Source organism: Gorilla gorilla, chromosome 14 (assembly GCF_029281585.2).
Source record: "Gorilla gorilla gorilla isolate KB3781 chromosome 14, NHGRI_mGorGor1-v2.1_pri, whole genome shotgun sequence".
NCBI lineage: Eukaryota > Metazoa > Chordata > Mammalia > Primates > Hominidae > Gorilla > Gorilla gorilla.
This window is the reverse complement of record NC_073238.2, coordinates 69,153,494-69,173,891: the sequence shown is the minus strand read 5'-3', so window position 1 is coordinate 69,173,891 and position 20,398 is coordinate 69,153,494. Positions and strand designations below refer to the sequence as shown.

General features: G+C 35.1%; 1 protein-coding gene across 1 annotated transcript in view; it reads right to left on the bottom strand.

Moving 5' to 3' along the window:
• Positions 1 to 20,398, bottom strand: part of LOC134756980 (uncharacterized) — a 98,649-nt gene that overhangs the window by 32,839 nt on the left and 45,412 nt on the right. The window contains exon 3 of the mRNA XM_063697304.1: positions 5,839 to 6,442. Coding sequence (XP_063553374.1) covers positions 5,860 to 6,442 — 583 coding nt within the window. The 3' untranslated portion in view covers positions 5,839 to 5,859. The remainder of the gene's footprint in view (positions 1 to 5,838; positions 6,443 to 20,398) is intronic.

Below are 20,398 nucleotides of genomic sequence, written 5' to 3'. Positions count from 1 at the left end.
GATAGGGAGTATAAACCATGTACAGAGCACAAAAATGTTCTTAAATAAGTTCCTTTTATCAGTTTATTCATCATATTGTAGAATGACAGTTCAAATGCAGGGGCAGTTCTTTAGCTATCAAAAATGTTAGTGTCCCCATTTCTGGTTTGAATGAAAAAAAGTAAAAAAATCCTAAAAAATGTGCTCTGATTAATTTCCTTAAAGGCTGTTGCCTCCTTTTGTGTTTCGACCATAATTTATTTTGCTTTGTTTTTAAGATATCCAAATTGATACACCAATTAATATTTATATATTTCACCCAATCTGTATAACTAAAAGCCCAAGGCTATTCTGAAAGAGTCCACTAGGAATCCGTTTTACTTGTCTAGTTATAAGATACATGCATTTCAGTTTAATCAATTTACAAATGCATTTCTGAGGCTACAAGAATAAAATACAGCCTCTAGTCATTGCTTCTCAATAAAATAAACCCTCAGGGCAAGTTGCCAGTTGACATTGTGGTTAAGAAAAAGTTTCAGAAGCATCAGCCTCCAAGTAATAAGCACATAAAAAACTATAATATACACCCATATCACAGAATTATCTTGATTTATGTAAGTAGCACAGACAGAATTACCTAGGGGAATGTGCAGCACAATTGAAGTGGAAAATGCTAAATCTCAAATTGGGTCTCACAGTAGTTTGCAGCAGAGATGTCTTGCACAAGAGGGTCATAAACTGACTTTAATGGAAGTCAGTAATTTGTCTACCGCATGTTGAACCATCTAACTGTTGTTTATGTTGATGTAATTGCTATGATGAAAGTGGGGAATAGGGTCCAAAACATATTTTCAAAGTATTAGTTCTCTGAATTTAGAGTGATATTTGATAAAATAAGTAATAAATTGATTTGACTGGCTAGTAAATCACTTTTTAAAAAATATTTTGCACTATAGAATATGCTTTATACTAAGAGACAACAGAGAGAGAGAACAACGGTAAATGATGATTACGGCTATTTAGAAGGCTGATTACCACTGATAGGTCTTTTCTTTATTCTTCCCTGATTCCTTACCCATAATTTAGGTTCACTTAAAAATATTTTATGTGATGCTATTGAATCAAAATTATGACTATGAAAAATGAGATTGCATGCATGGAAAGCTGAATAGGAAATATGACAATATTACAGCAGCAATCTCCTTTTCAACATCACCATCAAAAATGCTTATGAAATGTGAACTTCAATATAACAATTAAATAAAGCCAATAGTAATAAGAAAAACCAGAAATGAATGATATTCACACAACAAAATTAACCAAATTGTACAACTGGAATCATATACCAATTTTTAAGAATTTTTAAGAATTTAAGAATAAATCTTTAAGAAAATCCCTCAGATATAAGTTCAGAAGACAAAATTCTGTTCTATTATTTCAAGATGTCTAATTACATGAGACACAATGTTGAGTTTGTAGCCTCAATAGTGATATAATAGTCATGAAGCTCTTTGCTTTTAGTAATAAATCATGGAATTAAATAAGACAAAGTAGATAATGAGTACAAGAAGATCAACATAAACAATCATTTAAAAAGACTAATAAATTACTCTGACTTTCAAAGTAATTTACAATGCATAAGGATAAATCTTCAAATAATATAATCCATGACATTTATATGTATATTAAAATTATTTATATACAGAAATACATGAAATGATTTATTTAAATATTTGTATTTAAGTAGAAGATAATTTCCTTCCACAATAAAACTCAAGAAATAAGACTGCAATGATATTCCAAATTAAAGTGAAAACAATATATATATATACACACATACATATACATATATATACACATATATACATACATATACATATATACACATACATACATATATACACACACACCTATATATATAAACTTTTAGGTTCAGGGGTACATGTGCAGGTTTGTTATATAAAAAATGGTGTGTCAAACCTGAGAAAAACAAGCAATGGGGAAAGCATTCCCTATTTAATAAATGGTGCTGGGAAAACTGGCTAGCCATATGTAGAAAGCTGAAACTGGATCCCTTCCTTACACCTTATACAAAAATCAATTCAAGATGGATTAAAGGCTTAAACGTTAGACCTAAAACCATAAAAACCCTAGAAGAAAACCTAGGCATTACCATTCAGGACATAGGCATGGGCAAGGACTTCATGTCTAAAACACCGAAAGCAATGGCAACAAAAGCCAAAATTGACAAATGGGATCTAATTAAACTAAAGAGCTTCTGCACAGCAAAAGAAACTACCATTAGAGTGAACAGGCAACCTACAAAATGGGAGAAAATTTTCGCAACCTACTCATCTGACAAAGGGCTAATATCCAGAATCTACAATGAACTCAAACAAATTTACAAGAAAAAAACAAACAACCCCATCAAAAAGTGGGCAAAGGACATGAACAGACACTTCTCAAAAGAAGACATTTATGCAGCCAAAAAACACATGAAAAAATGCTCGCCATCACTGGCCATCAGAGAAATGCAAATCAAAACCACAATGAGATACCATCTCACACCAGTTAGAATGGCAATCATTCAAAAGTCAGGAAACAGCAGGTGCTGGAGAGGATGTGGAGAAATAGGAACACTTTTACACCGTTGGTGGGACTGTAAACTAGTTCAACCATTGTGGAAGTCAGTGTGGCGATTCCTCAGGGATCTAGAACTAGAAATACCATTTGACTCAGCCATCCCATTACTGGGTATATACCCAAAGGACTATAAATCATGCTGCTATAAAGACACATGCACACGTATGTTTATTGCGGCATTATTCACAATAGCAAAGACTTGGAACCAACCCAAATGTCCAACAATGATAGACTGGATTAAGAAAATGTGGCACATATACACCATGGAATACTATGCAGCCATAAAAAATGATGAGTTCATGTCCTTTGTAGCGACATGGATGAAATTGGAAGTCATCATTCTCAGTAAACTATCGCAAGAACAAAAAACCAAACACTGCATATTCTCACTCATAGGTGGGAATTGAACAGTGAGAACACATGGACACAGGAAGGGGAACATCACACTCTGGGGACTGTTGTGGGGTGGGGGGAGGGGGGAGGGATAGCATTGGGAGATATACCTAATGCTAGATGACGAGTTAGTGGGTGCAGGGCACCAGCATGGCACATGTATACATATGTAACTAACCTGCACATTGTGCACATGTACCCTAAAACTTAAAGTATAATAATAATAAATTTAAAAAATAATAATAATAAAAATAAATAAATAAATAAATAAATAAATAATGGTGTGTCATAGGAGTTTGGTGTACAAATTATTTCATCACCCAGGTAATAAGCACATACCTCAGAGATCATTTTTCGATCATTACCCTTTTCCCACCCACCAATCTCAAGTAGGGTCCAGTCTACTCTTCCCTTCTTTGTGTCTGGGCATACTCAAAGTTTAGCTCCCACTTATAAGTGAGAACATGTGGGATTTGGTTTTCTGTCCTGTGGTAGTTCACTTAGGATGATGGCCTCTAGCTTCATCCATGTTTCTGCAAAGCACATGATCTTTTTTATGGATGATTAGTATTCCATGATGTATATGTAAGAGTTTCAAAATTGAATTAGTAATAAAAAGCTTACCAACCAGAAAAAGCCCAGGACCAGATGGATTCAAGTTGAATTCTACCAGACGTATAAGGAAGAGCTGGTACCGTTCCTACTGAAACTATTACAAAAACCAAGGAGGAAGAACTCCACCGTAACACACTCTATGAGGCCAGCATCATTCTAATACCAAAACCTGGCAGAAACACAACAACAGGAAAACTCCAGGCCAATATCATTGATGAACATAGATGCAAAAATCCTCAGCAAAATACTTGCAAACAAAATCTGGCAGCACATTGAAAACAATATTTAAAGGACATATTCTTGAGCTGCATTGCAATAAAGTTACATTTCAATTGTTAACAATTAACCGTAAATCCAAAAGTTATTGAACAATATATATATAGCTGAATAGATCAACAGCTTAAAGAACATTTAAAATATTTTAATAAAGAATTATATTAGTTTGTTCTCACACTGCTATGAAAAAAATACTGAAGATGGGGCAATTTATAAAGCAAAGAACTTTAATTGACTCACAGTTCCACATAGCTGGGGAGGCCTCAGGAAACTTACAATCATGGCAGAAGGGGAAAAAACTCCTCCTTCTTCACATGATGGCAGGAGAGAGAAGTGCAGAGTGAAGAGGGGGAAAGTCCCTTATAAAACCATTGGATCTTGTGAGAGCTCACTCACTGTCATGAGAACAGCATGGGGGAAATGCCCCTATGATCTAAACAACTCCCACGATGTCCTTCCCCCAACACATGGGGATTACAATTCATATTACAATTCAAAATGAGATTTGGGTGGGGACACAGAGATATCAATAATCCTTCAAAACTGTTGGGCTTAATTTTTAGTAAGCCTGAACTTTTAAAGTGTTCATAATACCTACCCATTTAAACATTTCAAAAACATTGGTGGAAAAAAGCGTACCAGTTTTATGAAATGATCACAATTTCAACTTTAGTGAGGGGCAAAAAAAAGCAGTTGCTCACCCATCTTGTTTATCTGTAGAATCTAAAGTCTTGAACAGTGAGGACTGTGACTTGAACTACTACTATTACTCTTCCTCCTCTTAGGGGGATGCCCCTGGCTGCTGTATGGAGGATAGTATGAGTGTAAGTGAAGGGCAGGGCAATGATGAAGCTGTTGAGGTCATGTTGCCTGGGAAGAAGATAGTAATGGTAGAGATCATAAATATGATTTGGTACTAGATATATTTTAAAGAAAATGCTAAGTTTTATTTCCTGAGTAAATGTATATAAGGTTTTCGAGAAATAAAGAGCTAATGGCTTTCCATGGCTTGTAGAATAAAATCTAATTTTCTTAGCTCTGGGGTACACATGATTAGAACTCACTTATCTGGTCAAAATTAGCTTCTTTTTTTGAACTGGTAAATTAAACCACAAGTTTGTGTTATTCACTTCTCAGACTGCAGTCTTAAATCTTTCCCCACCTGGAAGCCTTTGGCATAACACTTATCAAATGCTTTTTTTCAGTTCTAGCTAGTTCTATGCTAGCTGTTTTTGTTGTTAAATCATCTCATAGATCTCAGCTTAAACGCGCTCTTTAATGAAGACTTGTCACTTCCTCTCCTCCTTCACTCTCTATCAAAATTGTTCTCCATTGCAACACATTTTTTTAAATTTTCTTTGTAGAACTTTTTAAAAATTTTAAAATCATTTTAAAATCATTTTTGTATTGGTTTGATTTTTTTACCTTATTTGGTCTGCTTTATCAAAGTTCCAGAAGTTTCATGAAAGCAGGGACTAATTCTGAATTAATTTCAAATGTCAGTTGAGCACCTGTTAAGGGCTTGTCTGTAATTTACCCTCAAAAGAGACATAAATTCATGAATAAGCCGAAAGAAATTGAAAAAAGTGAATATCTATTCCTGATCAATTAAAATAGTTAATTAGTAACAATTAATAATAGCAATTAATGAAACTCCTTTAAGTGATAGAGAAGCTTTATCTTAATATCATAATTATCCGTGAAAATGTAGAAATGTACCAAACAATATCGGGATGTGACAACAATGCCCTCAGTTGGCTAATTTTCACTGTTCCCTCCGAGACACCCTTTGCTCTGTGCCCTTCAAAGCCAACCCAAATGAACAATATCAAGGATTTATTTATCTTCAGGCTTCCTCATGGTTTTATACAAAGGTCAATACCAGCAGAATTTCTAGAGAAGGGAAAAGAGTTAAGTTGGCGTATATATTACCTCGGTTCCCTCCATTTAGAGTTATTGTAGTCTGATTGCATTTCTCAACATAACTCTCTCTGTCTCCAGGTCCAAGTGACTGTGCTCTTGAGAGGTGACAGTGTGCTGGCAGTCCTCAGAGCCCTCGCTTGCTCTCGGCACCTCCCCTGCCTGGGCTCCCACTTTGGTGGCATTTGAGGAGCCCTTCAGTCCCCCACTGCACTGTGGGAGCGCCTTTCTGGGCTGGCCAAGGCCGGAGCCCACTCCCTCAGCTTGCAGGGAGGTGTGGAGGGAGAGACACGAGCGGGAACCGGAGCTGTGTGCAGCACTTGTGGGCCAGCTGGAGTTCCGGGTGGGCGTGGGCTTGGTGGGCCCCGCACTCGGAGCAGCCAGCCAGCCCTGCTGGCCCCGGGCAATGGGGGACTTAGCACCCGGGCCAGTGGCTGCGGAGGGTGTACTGAGTCCCCCAGCAGTGCTGGCCCACCGGCACTGCACTCGATTTCTCGCCGGGCCTTGGCTGCCTTCCCATGGGGCCGGGCTCAGGACCTGCAGCCCGCCGTGCCTGAGCCTCCCATCCACTCCATGGGCTCCTGTGCGGCCTAGCCTCCCGGACGAGCGCCACCCCCTGCTCCACGGCGCCCAGTCCCATCAACCACCCAAGAGCTGAGGAATGCGAGCTCACGGCACAGGACTGGCAGGCAGCTCCACCTGCAGCCCCGGTGCGGGATCCACTAGGTGAAGCCAGCTGGGCTCCTGAGTCTGGTGGGGATGTGGAGAGTCTTTATATCTAGCTCAGGAATTGTAAACACACCAATCAGCACCCTGTGTTTAGCTCAAGGTTTGTGAATGCACCAATCGACACTCTGTATCTAGCTGCTCTGGTGGGGCCTTGGAGAACCTGTGTGTGGAAACTCTGTATCTAATTAATCTGATGGGGATGTGGAAAACCTTTGTATCTAGCCCAGGGATTGTACACGAGCACCAATAAGCGCCCTGACAAAACAGGCCACTGGCTCTACCAATCAGCAGGATGTGGGTGGGGCCAGATAAGAGAATAAAAGCAGGCTGCCCTAGCCAGCATTGGCAACCCCCCTCAGGTCCCCTTCCACACTGTGGAAGCTTTGTTCTTTTGCTGTTTGTAATAAATCTTGCTACTGCTCACTCTTTGGGTCCACGCTGCTTTTATGACCTGTAACACTCACCGAGAAGATCTGCAGCTTCACTCCTGAGCCCAGCAAGACCACGAGCCCACCGGGAGGAACGAACAACTCCAGACGCGCTACCTTAAGAGCTGTAACACTCACCGCGAAGGTCTGCAGCTTCACTCCTGAGCCAGCGAGACCAGGAACCCACCAGAAGGAAGAAACTCCCAACACATCTGAACATCAGAAGGGGACAGACTCCAGACGCGCCATGTGAAGAGCTGTAACACTCACCGCAAGGGTCCGCGGCTTCATTCTTGAAGTCAGTGAGACCAAGAACCCACCAATTCCGGACACACACTCACTTTTGTCCTTAGTAGTAGTATTAATTATAGTATGTAAGCACCCCATTCTTACCGGACTTGCTATTTCACTGTATCTTCTTTTGCTACACCTCACCCATCTATTTGTAAGTAGTCTCTGAATTAATCCTTGATAAATACTCAATTTGAGTTGCCATTTTTTTTTTCTCCTGTCAGGACCCCAGTTGAAAAGCCACTATTAAGGCTGCGCATGATGGCTCATGTCTGTCATCCTAGCACTTTGGTTTGGGAGGGCTGAGGCAAGAGGATTGCTTGAGCCCCGGGGTTTGAGATCAGCCTGGGCAAACAGTAAAACGCTACCTCTATTGAAAGAGAGAGAGAGAGAGAGAAAGAAGGAAGGAAGGAAGTGAGGGAAGGGAAGGAAGAGGGAACTATTAAAACTGGTAAATATTGAATTTTATGAAACTTCTAGAGATGAACAGTGCTATGTAGATATCAGAAAGGTATAACTGTTGGAAATAGAAATAAGAACATTATAGGTAGACAGAAATATTTATTAAACATGAGTGAATTTTCAAAAACCTTATAACTAAAAAAAATCAATCCAGTATGAAAATACACACACACAATAATTGAAAGCTTTTCCTGTGTATTTTTCAACTTCTATTGAGTGCTTCATAGAAGATATGTACTTTTCTAAGCCCTTTGCATGATACAAACTCATCTAATCCATACCACAATTTAATGAGGTGGTTGTTATTATATTACCTTAATTTTACAGATGAGTTAAATTATACTCAGAGATTATGTGATTTTTGCCTGAGTGAAAAGCAGGAGAACCAAGATTTGAACTTAGTCTGAGGTTTGGGTGGTTTAAACTCTTAGCCTCTACCCTATAGAGCTTCCTGCTACAACCCCTGGTATACAAAATAAAACAACTAGAAAATAGGAGGGAAAAAATGCTCACAAAATAGTATCTATAATAAAATAAACAAATCTAAACCTACAAAGAAATATAACATCACTTTGAAAAAAATTCCAAAATTTTATCTAGGGAAACTTTCAAAAATATAAATAAATTAAAAGGTTTAGCATGTTACTAACTGAAAAACTCATTTTATAAAGAGTTTAATTATTTCCAATTTATTTGGTAAATTAAGACCAAGTCAATTCAGGTTCACCAAGGGAAATTTTCATCCCGAATTTGACAAATGATTTTCAAGTTCAGAATAGTGGACAAAAGTATATATCAAACAATATGGGGAAAAAAAGTGTAAAAAAAGGCTTGCCAGATAATAAAGTATATACAAAGATATAATAATTAAACTATGATACACATGAAAGAAAAACAATAAAAAGAAATAGATCATGGTATGTTTTAGTATTTAATTAATAAAGAAAACTTCAATCTTTGGTTTATTTTCAACAAAAGTTGCTGCATTGATAGCTCATCTATATCAAAGCTAATAAAGTTGGATACTTAGTTTTTTAAAGTCTGAAAGTTAAATATGAAATGTACAAATCAATAAAACTAGATTATTAATATGATTTATTAGTGCAGTGGACTTGGCTGAAGCAATAAATTACACATACAGACACTATATATGTTATTTATAAATATAAACATTACATATAATATTTTGCAACCAGCACACTTGGTAAACAATAGAAATGGATATGACAGATGAAGGGTTAATTTTCATAGGCTATGAATGAATGGTTTTAAAAATTTGAAGACAAACTTCCTAAAATAAAAATGACAGGTAACATTCATAACCAATTCAGAAAATTAGATTTAAATATCAAATGTCTAGACCATAAACACTGTACTTAACTAGTAGGCAAATACATGCAAATTAAAATGAGATACTTCTTTTATACACAAGTGGCGAAAATCAAAGATAATGACATTACACCTTTAGCAAGAGAATAACAAGTTTTTTCTTCTAATAACACATACATAACAAAGTTGTCTTCACTGCACTATATCTATAGTAAAGTGAGGCATTGAAAGAAAAAAACATTTCTAATAGTACTTTACTGTAAAGGAAAATATCAAATATAAAAACAAAACTTCTTTTAATACCAAAACCCATGTTCTTAAGCATTATCTTTTGTAATGTTTATAATTTTTCCAGAAAATTTTATTAGAATGCTTCAAAATATTAGCAGTGCTTATATTGAGAGTATAGGGGGGATGATAATTGGTGAAATATAAATATATATCTCATATTTATAAAAATTTAAAGCTACAAAATGTATTTTTTTCTAAATATTATAAATATAATTAAGTAAAATAAAGAGTAGAATTTATCATAGATATATTTTCAATCATTAGATGGTAGAAATATAGGTTTTTATTTTTGGTGGAAATATGAGTTTTAATTTTTGATCCTTTAAATGTTGCTTTAAAATTTTTTCATAAACATAATATTTTAAAACATGTTTAAAGAAAACTTGTACATTAAACAATTTGTTTCTTAATTTAAAATTATAGGTTAATGTGTAGGAGTCACTATAAATACCCAAGTACAGGCATATGCCTAAGACAGTTTCTATTTGAGTTTAAATTTCCGAGAGCTGTTTGAATCATTTTGGCTGCAACCCCAAGCACAGGAGTAGGACAAGGAGAAGCAGCAAGAGCTCCACACGCTATTTATTGACCTTTGCAAGAGCAGTGACACCATCAGGTGAACTGAGATCTGGCAGCTTCTAAGCATGTTTCCATCACAGAATTACACCAAGATTGTAAGGTTTCATTAAGACGGGTTTGACAGCTGTCTTAACTACAGGAATCCTTCTATCACCCTCGTCTTTCATGTTTGAGCCTCATTCCTCTCCTCACCCTTCCATGGATCTTTAGCTTGGAATTTAAGACTTTGAACTAATAATGTTCATTTTATTTCCCCCATCGTATATCTTCTAACTATAGAACAAGAAACTGCTATTAGAGCAGTCATTTCCTGAGTCTCCAAATATTGTATCAAAAACCTTGACACCAAGTACTTTTCCTCCTTTCCTCAGTAATATTCCATCATTTTCCAAAGTCCAGAAGTAAACTACCTGTTTGACTTTCATTGTGGTTTTGATAACCTTAATACCTGACTCCTAAAATAGTAGTATAGCACAATAATTAAAGTATTTAACGCAAGACTCACTAAGGCTGAAAACATTTGTGATTATTGTTATTTTAAATATGTTGGAGAATCTCACATTAAATACAAACAAAAAACAGCAACAAATAAGCTAATAAAAAGAGACTACTTATCATTACACTTTCTCTTATACCTCCCTGATTTTTATTTATGCCTTTTCAGTCACATTTCTCAAGAATAGTCTTTACTTCCGTGTTTATTTCTTACACACATACTCGGTGGGCTACTTCAACAAAGACTAATTTATTCCCTCATTTTAATTAAACCAGTCCTTGGAAAAGTTAACCGAAAGGAGCTTTTTAAATTTTTTTCTTTCATGTGACATCACCACAGAATTGAATAGAGTAGGACGTTCCTTCCTTCCTTAAACCCACTCTTTGCCTGCACTCTGACACTTCTCCTTTCATTCCAGTTACTCATTAGCCCATTCACGGAGTTGTCCTCTCTATAATCTCTTAGTGTTAGACCTTTAACTCTTCACTTCTCTCTCACAAAGCAGTGTCTTTTAAGCCCACAAATATAATTTCTACATATAATTAAAGATCTGCAATTTTAATTTCAGCTGAACTTTCTTCCCCAAGCTTCAGATTCATATTTCCACTGTCCTCTTGATCTCACAACTTGAGTCCCTCAAAATGTCTCCAAAGTAAACAGTCAAGAATAGAGATCATGATCTGTCCACTTTCTTTTCCAGAACCAATTCTCTTCCAGCATTTCTTGTCACAATAAAAGGCACATGCTCTTAGATGAACCAGGAACCAAGGAGTTATCATTAACTTTTCCTTCACTCCCCCACATCTAATCTATAACATTTTCCTGTTAATTATATTTTCTAATTACATGTTGAATCCGTCTAATTGTTTCCATCCCTGATATTAAACTCAAATCAGTTATACCTTATATGTGCAATATTTCAGTAGCCCCCCAATCATTTTAACCTTGCGTCTGCTCATGTCCTATTTTCACTTAGATATAATGCTGTTCTTACAAAGGCACCTGCAGTCATTTAAAGTTGCTACTTATAGTAGTGCAGATTGTTTTTTGAATGACTTTTGAAGTTGTGTTTTTTAAATGTTACAGACAATAGAGTAAGTTAACTACTTAACACAATAAATGTTTTACACATATTCCCATTGTGTATACCTATTTATTTTATACAAACTTTCCTAAGAAGACTTTCATTAAAATGTTACACTTCAGTAAATGCAACATGAATAACTTGTGAATATATATTTTCATTATCTATTTTGGTTTCATAAAATTAATGAGACTTATACTTAAATAATATTTAATTTTGGCAGATGTTAATAAAATAAAAATTTAAACTTCCTGTGACTTACTTTTCCTTTATTATGTATAAATAATATGTTAAAAATAAATGTTATCCAAATTCGTTTTCTTTGATTTAAAACCTATGAAATTTGAAAGATAGGGTAATAACATTCATTAAATAGATTGATTCAATTTCCTTTAGCCAAATGTACCAGAATGTGGTACATTATTCAATTGCTCTATTAATAAAATAGATAAATACATGACAAAATGAATCTACAATATGCTATGTCTTATAGTAGATATATTTTATTCAGTTATGACATAGCATATAGTAGATACAATTGGTTGAGACATAGTCCTTATTCTAACAGAGCTTAGCTTCATGAAAAAGACAGGAAAAAAATATAATAGCTGGTAATAAGTATGAAGACAAAGTACTCTAAATGTTTATGGAAGAGATTCCAGTCATTTGAGTTTAAACAAGGATTAGTGGAAGAAAAGACATTTAGAGAAAAAAAGAGCTAATAAAATGAGAAAGATCATACCAGGGTAGATATGATCAACTCAATTAAATCTGATTTTTGGGAGCACTAGGGAAAATGTTTGAAAATTAATGTTATAAATAAGAAATGGATAATAGTTTGCTTTGATGCTAGTAAAAAGTTTAAGGAGAAAGCGAGTGTGAGATGAAGCTGGAAATTTTAAGGTTGAACGAAATATTGGCTTTGATTTATGAATTAGGCGAGTTGAATTTGATTTGTAAATGGCTCTTAAATAGAGATTTGGAAAAAGAATTGTAGCAAAATGCAACTTTCTTTTTAAAAGATGATGATAGTTCTATGTCATTCTTAAAACGAGAAGAAAAGTAAAATTATAGTATTAAGTTTAAACAGAAACATACTTGAACAGTACCAGAATTATAAGAGGCAATTGCTTATCAATCATGAACACTAGATCTTCAAGATCTATCTTGAAGAAATCTGAGCTAATCATAATCTTCAAATTTTAAGCCAATGTGTAAATTCTTTATTATTTATTTTTAGTAAACAAATATTTATTTTATATATAAAATGTTTACAAAATGGTGTTTTTCTAGTCCCTGGTGACACTAGAGTGAACAAAGCAAACAATATTTTCTGCCATCACGAAGTATACAGTCTATTCAGTGAGATAAAAAATAAACACAAGTAAAACAAAGAATGTTGGGTTATGGCAGTAATGGATAATGCTGTTTGTCAACTTGACTGTGCCACAGTGTGTCCTGGTTAAACATTATTTCTGGAAAAATCTGTTAGGGTATTCCTGGATGAGATGAATAGTTACATCTGTGGACTCCATAATGGAGACTGCCCTTCCTAATATGACTGAACATTATATGCAATCCATTGAGATCCAGAATAGAATAAAAAGACAGAGGGAGGATGACGAGGATTTGTACCATTGGCTCCACTTGCTCTCAGGTCTTTGAACTTGGAATGAAATTACACCCCCAGCTTTTCTTAGTCTCCAACCTACAGATGGCAGATACAAAAATTATCAGCCTCCTTACTCATGAAGGTCAATTCCTCATTATAAATCTCTCCATCTGTCTCCGTTCTTGGCCAATAGAAGAAGACAAACAACACACACACACACACACAACATACACACACGTTGTGTGTATGTAAATATATATATGACTGAAGTAGCAGAGATGAAGAGAAGTAGCAGATCAGGTTATTTTATGGGCATATTAGGCAGTAGTCAGATGATCAGCCTCTAGAGTTCACTATGGCCTAAAGTTCTAAAGACTATCTACTGAAACATACAATTTTAGAGATGGGAAAGAAACAGAAAAAGGGAATAAAAAAGATGAAAAAGAAAAAAGAAAATAAAATGTAAAAAATCAAGATGAATGTAACCAAACCCTGAAAATGCTTGTAATAATTTGAAATAAAAATGAACGGTATTTAAAGGCTAAGAGAGTCACTAACTGTATTAGTTCAATTTCATCCTGCTATGAACAAATACCAGAGACTGGGTAATTTATAAAGGAAAGAGGTTTAATTCATTCACAGTTCAGCATGATTAGGGAGGCCTCAGGAAACTTATAATCATGGCAGAAGTAGAAGCAAACATGTCCTTATTCACATGGCAGTAGGCAGAGAGAAGTGCAGAACGAAGCTGCAACAAGCTCCTTGAAAAACCATCAGGTCTCATGAGAACTCACTATCATAAGAACAGCATGGGGCAACTACTCCCATGATCTAGTCACTACCCACAAGGTCCCTCCTCCAACACATGGAGATTACAATTCAGATTACAATTCAGGATGAGATTTATTTGGGGACACAGAGCCAGACCATATCACCAACACTTCAAATGCTGCTGATAATCAAGTAGAATGAACACTGAGAAATGGCCATTGGATGTAGCAATTTCACAGTGATTGTTGCCCTGGTCAAGAGTTTCAGTGGAGCAGTGGGAACAAACACCTTACTGTAATGGATTCAGGAGAGAATAAAAGGAGAGTAAGATTATCTGCAATGAAAATGTGAGAAATGAGACATTAACGGTGGAGAAAGCATAGTCAAGAGGACTTACTGGTTTATTGTTTTAGTTTTTGAAACTGCATGATATATCAGAATATTTGCATGTTTACATGACCGGTTCAGGAAAAATAAATAATTCAATGCAGAGTACACAGGGTAAACTTGCCAGAGCATTATGCTAAGGTAGATCAGAAAGGAGAAATAAAGTGAAAAGTGGAGAGATTGGTCTAAGCAAGAAGCCTGAGTACTTTATCTGTAGAAGTAGGAGAGAATGTAAGGCATATAGACAAAAACGCAAGAAGGTAAGTAGAAAATTGTGAATTTTTTTGTGGTTACATCAATTATCTCAGTTAAAGAAGATACCATGTTATCAGCAAAGCATATTAATGAAAAGGATGTAATATGGTATGAAATAGTCATGTAGGAGAGTAAAAGGAACATATATATGCATAAAAACGTACATATGTAGATATGCATTTAAATATATATATTTATATCTATATACACGTGCTTAAACATATGTAGGGATCAAGGAAAATAAATATACATTTAATTATATATGCATGTATATATATATGTATGTATGTGTATAAACAAATATTAAAACTGGTGCATATGTATGATATATTGTATTAGTCTATTTTCATAGTGCTATGAGAAAATACCCAAGACCAAGTAATTTATAAAGAAAAAGAATTTTAATGGACCCACAGTTCCACGTGGCTGGGGAGGTGTCACAATCATGGTGGAATGTGGAGGAGGAGCAAGGGCGTGTCTTACATGGTGGAAGACAAGAAAGCATGTGAAAGGGAACTACCCTTTATAAAAGCAGCAGATCTCATGAGACTTATTCACTATCACAAGAACAGCATGCGAAAAACCTGCCACCATGATTCAATTACCTCCCAAAAGGTCCCTCCCACAACATATGGTCATTATGGGAGCTACAATTAAAGATGAAATTTGGGTGGGGACACAGCCAAACCATATTATTCCTCCCCTGGCCCGTCCAAAATCTCATGTCCTCACATTTCAAAAACAATTATGACTTCCCAACAGTCCCCCAAAGTCTTAACTCATTTAAGAATTAACTCAAAAGTCCACAGTCCAAGTCTAATCTGAGACAAAGCAAGTCCCTTTCACCTTTGAGCCTGCAAAATCAAAATAAAGTTAGTTATTTCCTAGACACAATGGAGTACAGGCATTGGTTAAACATGCACATTCCAAATGGAAGAAATTGGCCAAAACCAAGTGGCTACAGGCCCCACGCAATTCTGAATTTCAGTTGGGCAGTCTAATCTTAAAGCTCCAAAATGATCTCCTTTGACTCCATGTCACACATCCAGGTCACACTGATGCAAAAGGTGGGCTCCCATGTTCTTGGACAGCTCTGCCTCTGTAGCTTTGCATGGTACAGCTCCCCTCCTGGCTGTTTCACAGGCTGGCCTTGAGTGTCTGTGGCTTTTCCAGGTGAATAGTGCAAGCTGTCAGTGGATCTACCATTCTGGATATGGAGGATAGTGGCCCTTTTCTCACAGTTTCACTAGGTAGTGCCCCAGTGGGGACTCTGTGTGGGGGTTCCAACCTCACATTTCTCTTCCATACTGCCCCAGCAGAGGTTCTCCATGAGGGCTCTGCCCCTGCAGTAAAAGTCTGCCTGGACATCCAGGCATTTCCATACGTACTCTGAAACCTAGGCAGAGGTTCCCAAACCTAAATTCTTGACTTCTGTGTACCCACAGGCTCAACACCACGTGCAAGCCACAAAGGCTGCTGTGAAGGTTTCTGACATGCCTGAAGACATTTTCCCCTTCTTGGTGATTAACATTTGGCTCTTCATTACTTATGCAAATTTCTGCAGCCAGCTTGAATTTCTCTGCAGAAATAGCTTTCTTTCATATTGCATTGTCAGGCTGTAAATTTTCCAAACTTTTATTCTCTGCTTCCTCTTGAATGCTTTGCTGCTTAGAAATGTCTCCTACCAGCTACCTTAAATCATCTCTCTCAAGTTCAAAGCTCCCTCCATCTCTAGGGCAGTAGCAAAATGCCACCAGTATCTTTGCATAGCAAGAGTGGCCTTTACTCCAGTTCCCAAGAAGTTCCTCATCTCCATCTGAGACTACCTCACCCTGGAGTTTATTGTTCATATCACTACCAGCATTTTGATCAAAGCCATTTAACAAGTCTCTAAGGAGTTTCAAACTTTTCTATATTTTCCTATCTTCTTCTGAGCCCTCCAAATTGTTCCCACCTCTGCCTGTTACCCAGTTCCAAAGTCACTTTCACATTTTTTGGGTATCCTTATGGCAGCACCCCACTCTACTAGTACCAATTTACTGTATTAGTCCATTTTCATACTGCTATGAAGAAACACATGAGAACGGGTAATTTATAAAGCAAAAGAGGTTTAATGGACTCACAGTTCCACATGGCTTGGGTGGCCTCACAATCATTGCAGAAAGTGAAGGAGAAGCAAGGGCATATCTTACATGGCAGCAGAGAAGAAAGCGTGTGCAGGGGAACTACGCTTTATAAAACCAGCAGAGCTCATGAGACTTATTCACTATTACAAGAACAGCATGGAAAAACTCATCACCATGATTCAATTACCTCCCACCAGTTCCCTTCCATGACACATGGGCGTGATGGGAACTACAGTTTAAGATGAAATTTTCGTGGGGGCACAGACAAGCCATATCTTATGTATTTTGATATATACAAATATATGTAAATTTGATTATTTTGTTTCACTGGTACTACTTTTAAATGCTATTTTATTGTGGTCAGAAAAGATACTTGGTATGATTTCAATCTTCTTAAATTTGTTAAGACTTGTTTTATGATGAAATACATAATTGATCTCAGAAAATGTTTCATGTGTCTTTAAGCGAATATATGTTTTTCTGCTGCTGGGTGAAAAGTTTTGTATATATCTGTTAGGTCTATTTGATCTATCGTATTATTCACATGCATTTTTTTTTCTTATTTCTGTCAAGATGTTCTAGTCATTATTTAAAATGGGGTATTGAAGTCTACTAGTATTGTATTAACTGTCAGGTTCAATTTCTTTCAGTTCTGTCAATATTTGCTTTATATACTTACATGCTCTAAATATCAATGCATATATATTTATAATTTTTATTCCTGTTGAATTGACACATTTATCTTTTAAAAATGTCATTTTTAATGTTAAATGACAAATGACATCTTTGTCTCTAGAGACAGTTTTTGACCTAAAGTCTATTTTGTCTAGTATACATATAGACACTTATCTTTTTTTAATTTTGGTTACCATTTACACGGAATATCTTATTCCATCCCTTCACTTACAGCTTATGTGTGTCCTTGAATATAAAGTGAGTTTCCTGTAGACAGCATAGAGTAATATTAAAAAAATCCATTTGGGTCCTACATGTCTTTTTATTGAGGAATTTAATACATTTATGTTTAAAGTCATTATCGATAAGAAAAGGCTTACTATTGGCATTTTGTCTTTTTTTGTCCCTCTTTTACTCTCTTGCTATCTTTCTTCATCTTTCTTTTTTATTACTGTTATTGATAAGTTTTGATTCCATTCTCTTTTTCTTTGGGGTAAAAGACATTCTATAGGTATTCTATAGGGCTTTTTGTGGTTAACATAAGGAATAAATTAAATATCTTATAGTTATAACATAATATTTTAACCTGATAAAGACTTAACTTCACTTGCATACAAAAACTGCACTTTTACCAATGAAATGAAACTAAAAATCAATAACAATAAGAAAATGGGAAAATTCAGAACTATGTATAGACTAAAGAACACACTCTTGAATGAGTGTTGGACCAAAGAAAAAATCAAAAGGAAATTAAAAATTATCTTGAGACAAATGAAAACCAAAACACAAGACACTAAAATGTGCAAGGTACAGCAAATGCTGTACTAAAAGGGAAGTTCATAGCAATAAAACTCTACATTAAAAAAGAAAAAGTATCTCAAATAAACAACCTAGCTTTATGCCCTAAGGAACTAAAAAAAGAACAAACTAAGCCCAAACTTAGTAGAAGGAAAGAAGTAATGACTATCAGAGCAGAAACAAGCAGAGAATAGAAAAAAATGAATAAAGTAATAGTTTTTTTTATTTGAAGAGAAAAACAAAATTAACAAATTATTAGCTGGACTAAAAAGAAAGAAGGCTCCAATGAAATCAGAAATGAAAAATGAGACATTACAATGAATGACTCAGAAATAAAAATAATCATAAGGAAAAATTATATACCAACAAATTGAAAAGAATTAAGTACATTTCTGGAAACATACAACATATCAAGACTGAATAAAAATGAAATAGAAAGTGTAAACACACTAATAACAGTGAAATTAAAGTAGTAATAAAAAACCACTCAATAAAGACAAGCCTAGGACTAAATGAATTTATAAAATGTCTTCATGGATATTCTACAAATCATTCAAACAGTAATTAATACTAGTCTATCTTAAACTCTTCTGAAAAACAGAATAAGAGGGAGCACTTCAAATTCATTTTATAAAGCCAGCATTATACTGATACCAAAGCAAACAAAAACACCACAAGGAAAAACAGAAAGAAAAGAGAAACTACAGGGTAATATCTGTAGTGAATATAGATGCAAAAATCATCAGTAAAATACTAGCAAACCAATTTCAACAGTACATTTAAAAGATTATACACCATGACCAAGTGAGATACATTCCTGTACGCACTGTTGGCTCAACATGTGCAAATTCATCAATATAATACACTGCATTAACAGAATATAAGCTAAACATTACATGATTATTTTAGTAGATGCAAAAACAAAAGTATTTGACAAAGTTCATCATTTATAGATGATCAAAAGTTACAAACATAATTAGTATGGAAGGAATTTACCTCAACATATAAAAGCCAATTGTGAAAAAAAAGTAACATAATCAATGTTGCTTTTAGATTTTCATCAGAGATCCAGTAAAGGTAAGAATGTCCATTTTCACATCATTTCTATTTAGCATAATAGTGGAAGTTCTTACCAGAGTGATTAGATGAGAAAAATAAATAAAAAGCATCTAAGTTGGAAAGAATGAAGCAAAATTATCTATGTACAGATGGCATGATCCTATATGAATAAAACCCCAAAGACTCAATTTTTAAAAAATGGTTAGAACTACTAAATGATTTTATGATAACACAAAACTCACCTACAAAATCAGTAGTGTTTCTTTACACCAATAGTGAACTTTCCAAAAAGGAAATAAAATAATACCATTTACATAGCATCAAAAGGAGTAAAATACATAGAAATAAATGTAACCAAAATAATAAAAAAAAGTACACAGAAAACTATTAAAACATCGATGAAAGAAATTTAAAACAACACAACTAAGTGGAAAGTTATCACATATTCACGGACTAGAAGAACAAATATTGTTAAAATGTCCATACTGCTCAAAACAATCTATAGATTCAATGTAATTCCTATCAGAATTCCAATGGGATATTTTTATGGAAACAGAAAATAAAACCCTAAAATTCATATGAAATCACGAAGACCTAAAATAGCCAAAGGAATCTTGAGAAAGAAGAATGAAATTAGAGGTATTACACTTCCTGAATTCAAATTATGTTACAAATCTATAGTAATCAAAATAGCACGGCACTGAAATAAAAACAGACAAATGGACAAATGGAAGAGAATAGAGAGCCCAGAAATAAATCTATGTATATATGGCCAACTAATCTTCAACCAAGGTTCCTGGAATCTATAATGGTAAAGGATAATCTCTTCAATAAATAGTGATGGGAAAACTAGATATCCCATGGGACTAGTTACCTTAATCACACATAAACTTTAACTCAAAATGGATTAAAAAAAAAACTAAGTAAGATCTGAAACCATAAAACTCCTAAACAAATACATAGGTGAAAAGCTCTTGGCCATGAATTTTTAGATATGACACCTAAAGCATGGGTGACAAAAGCAAAAATAAAAGTGGCCGTATGAAAGTAAAAAGCTTCTGCAGAGTTAAAAATAAAAATAGAGAGGCAGCATATGGATTGGCAGAAGATATTTTTAAACCCCTGATAAGGGGTTAATGTCCAAAATTTATGAGGAACTCATACAACTCAATAGCGAAAAAAAAAAATCTAATAAAAAAT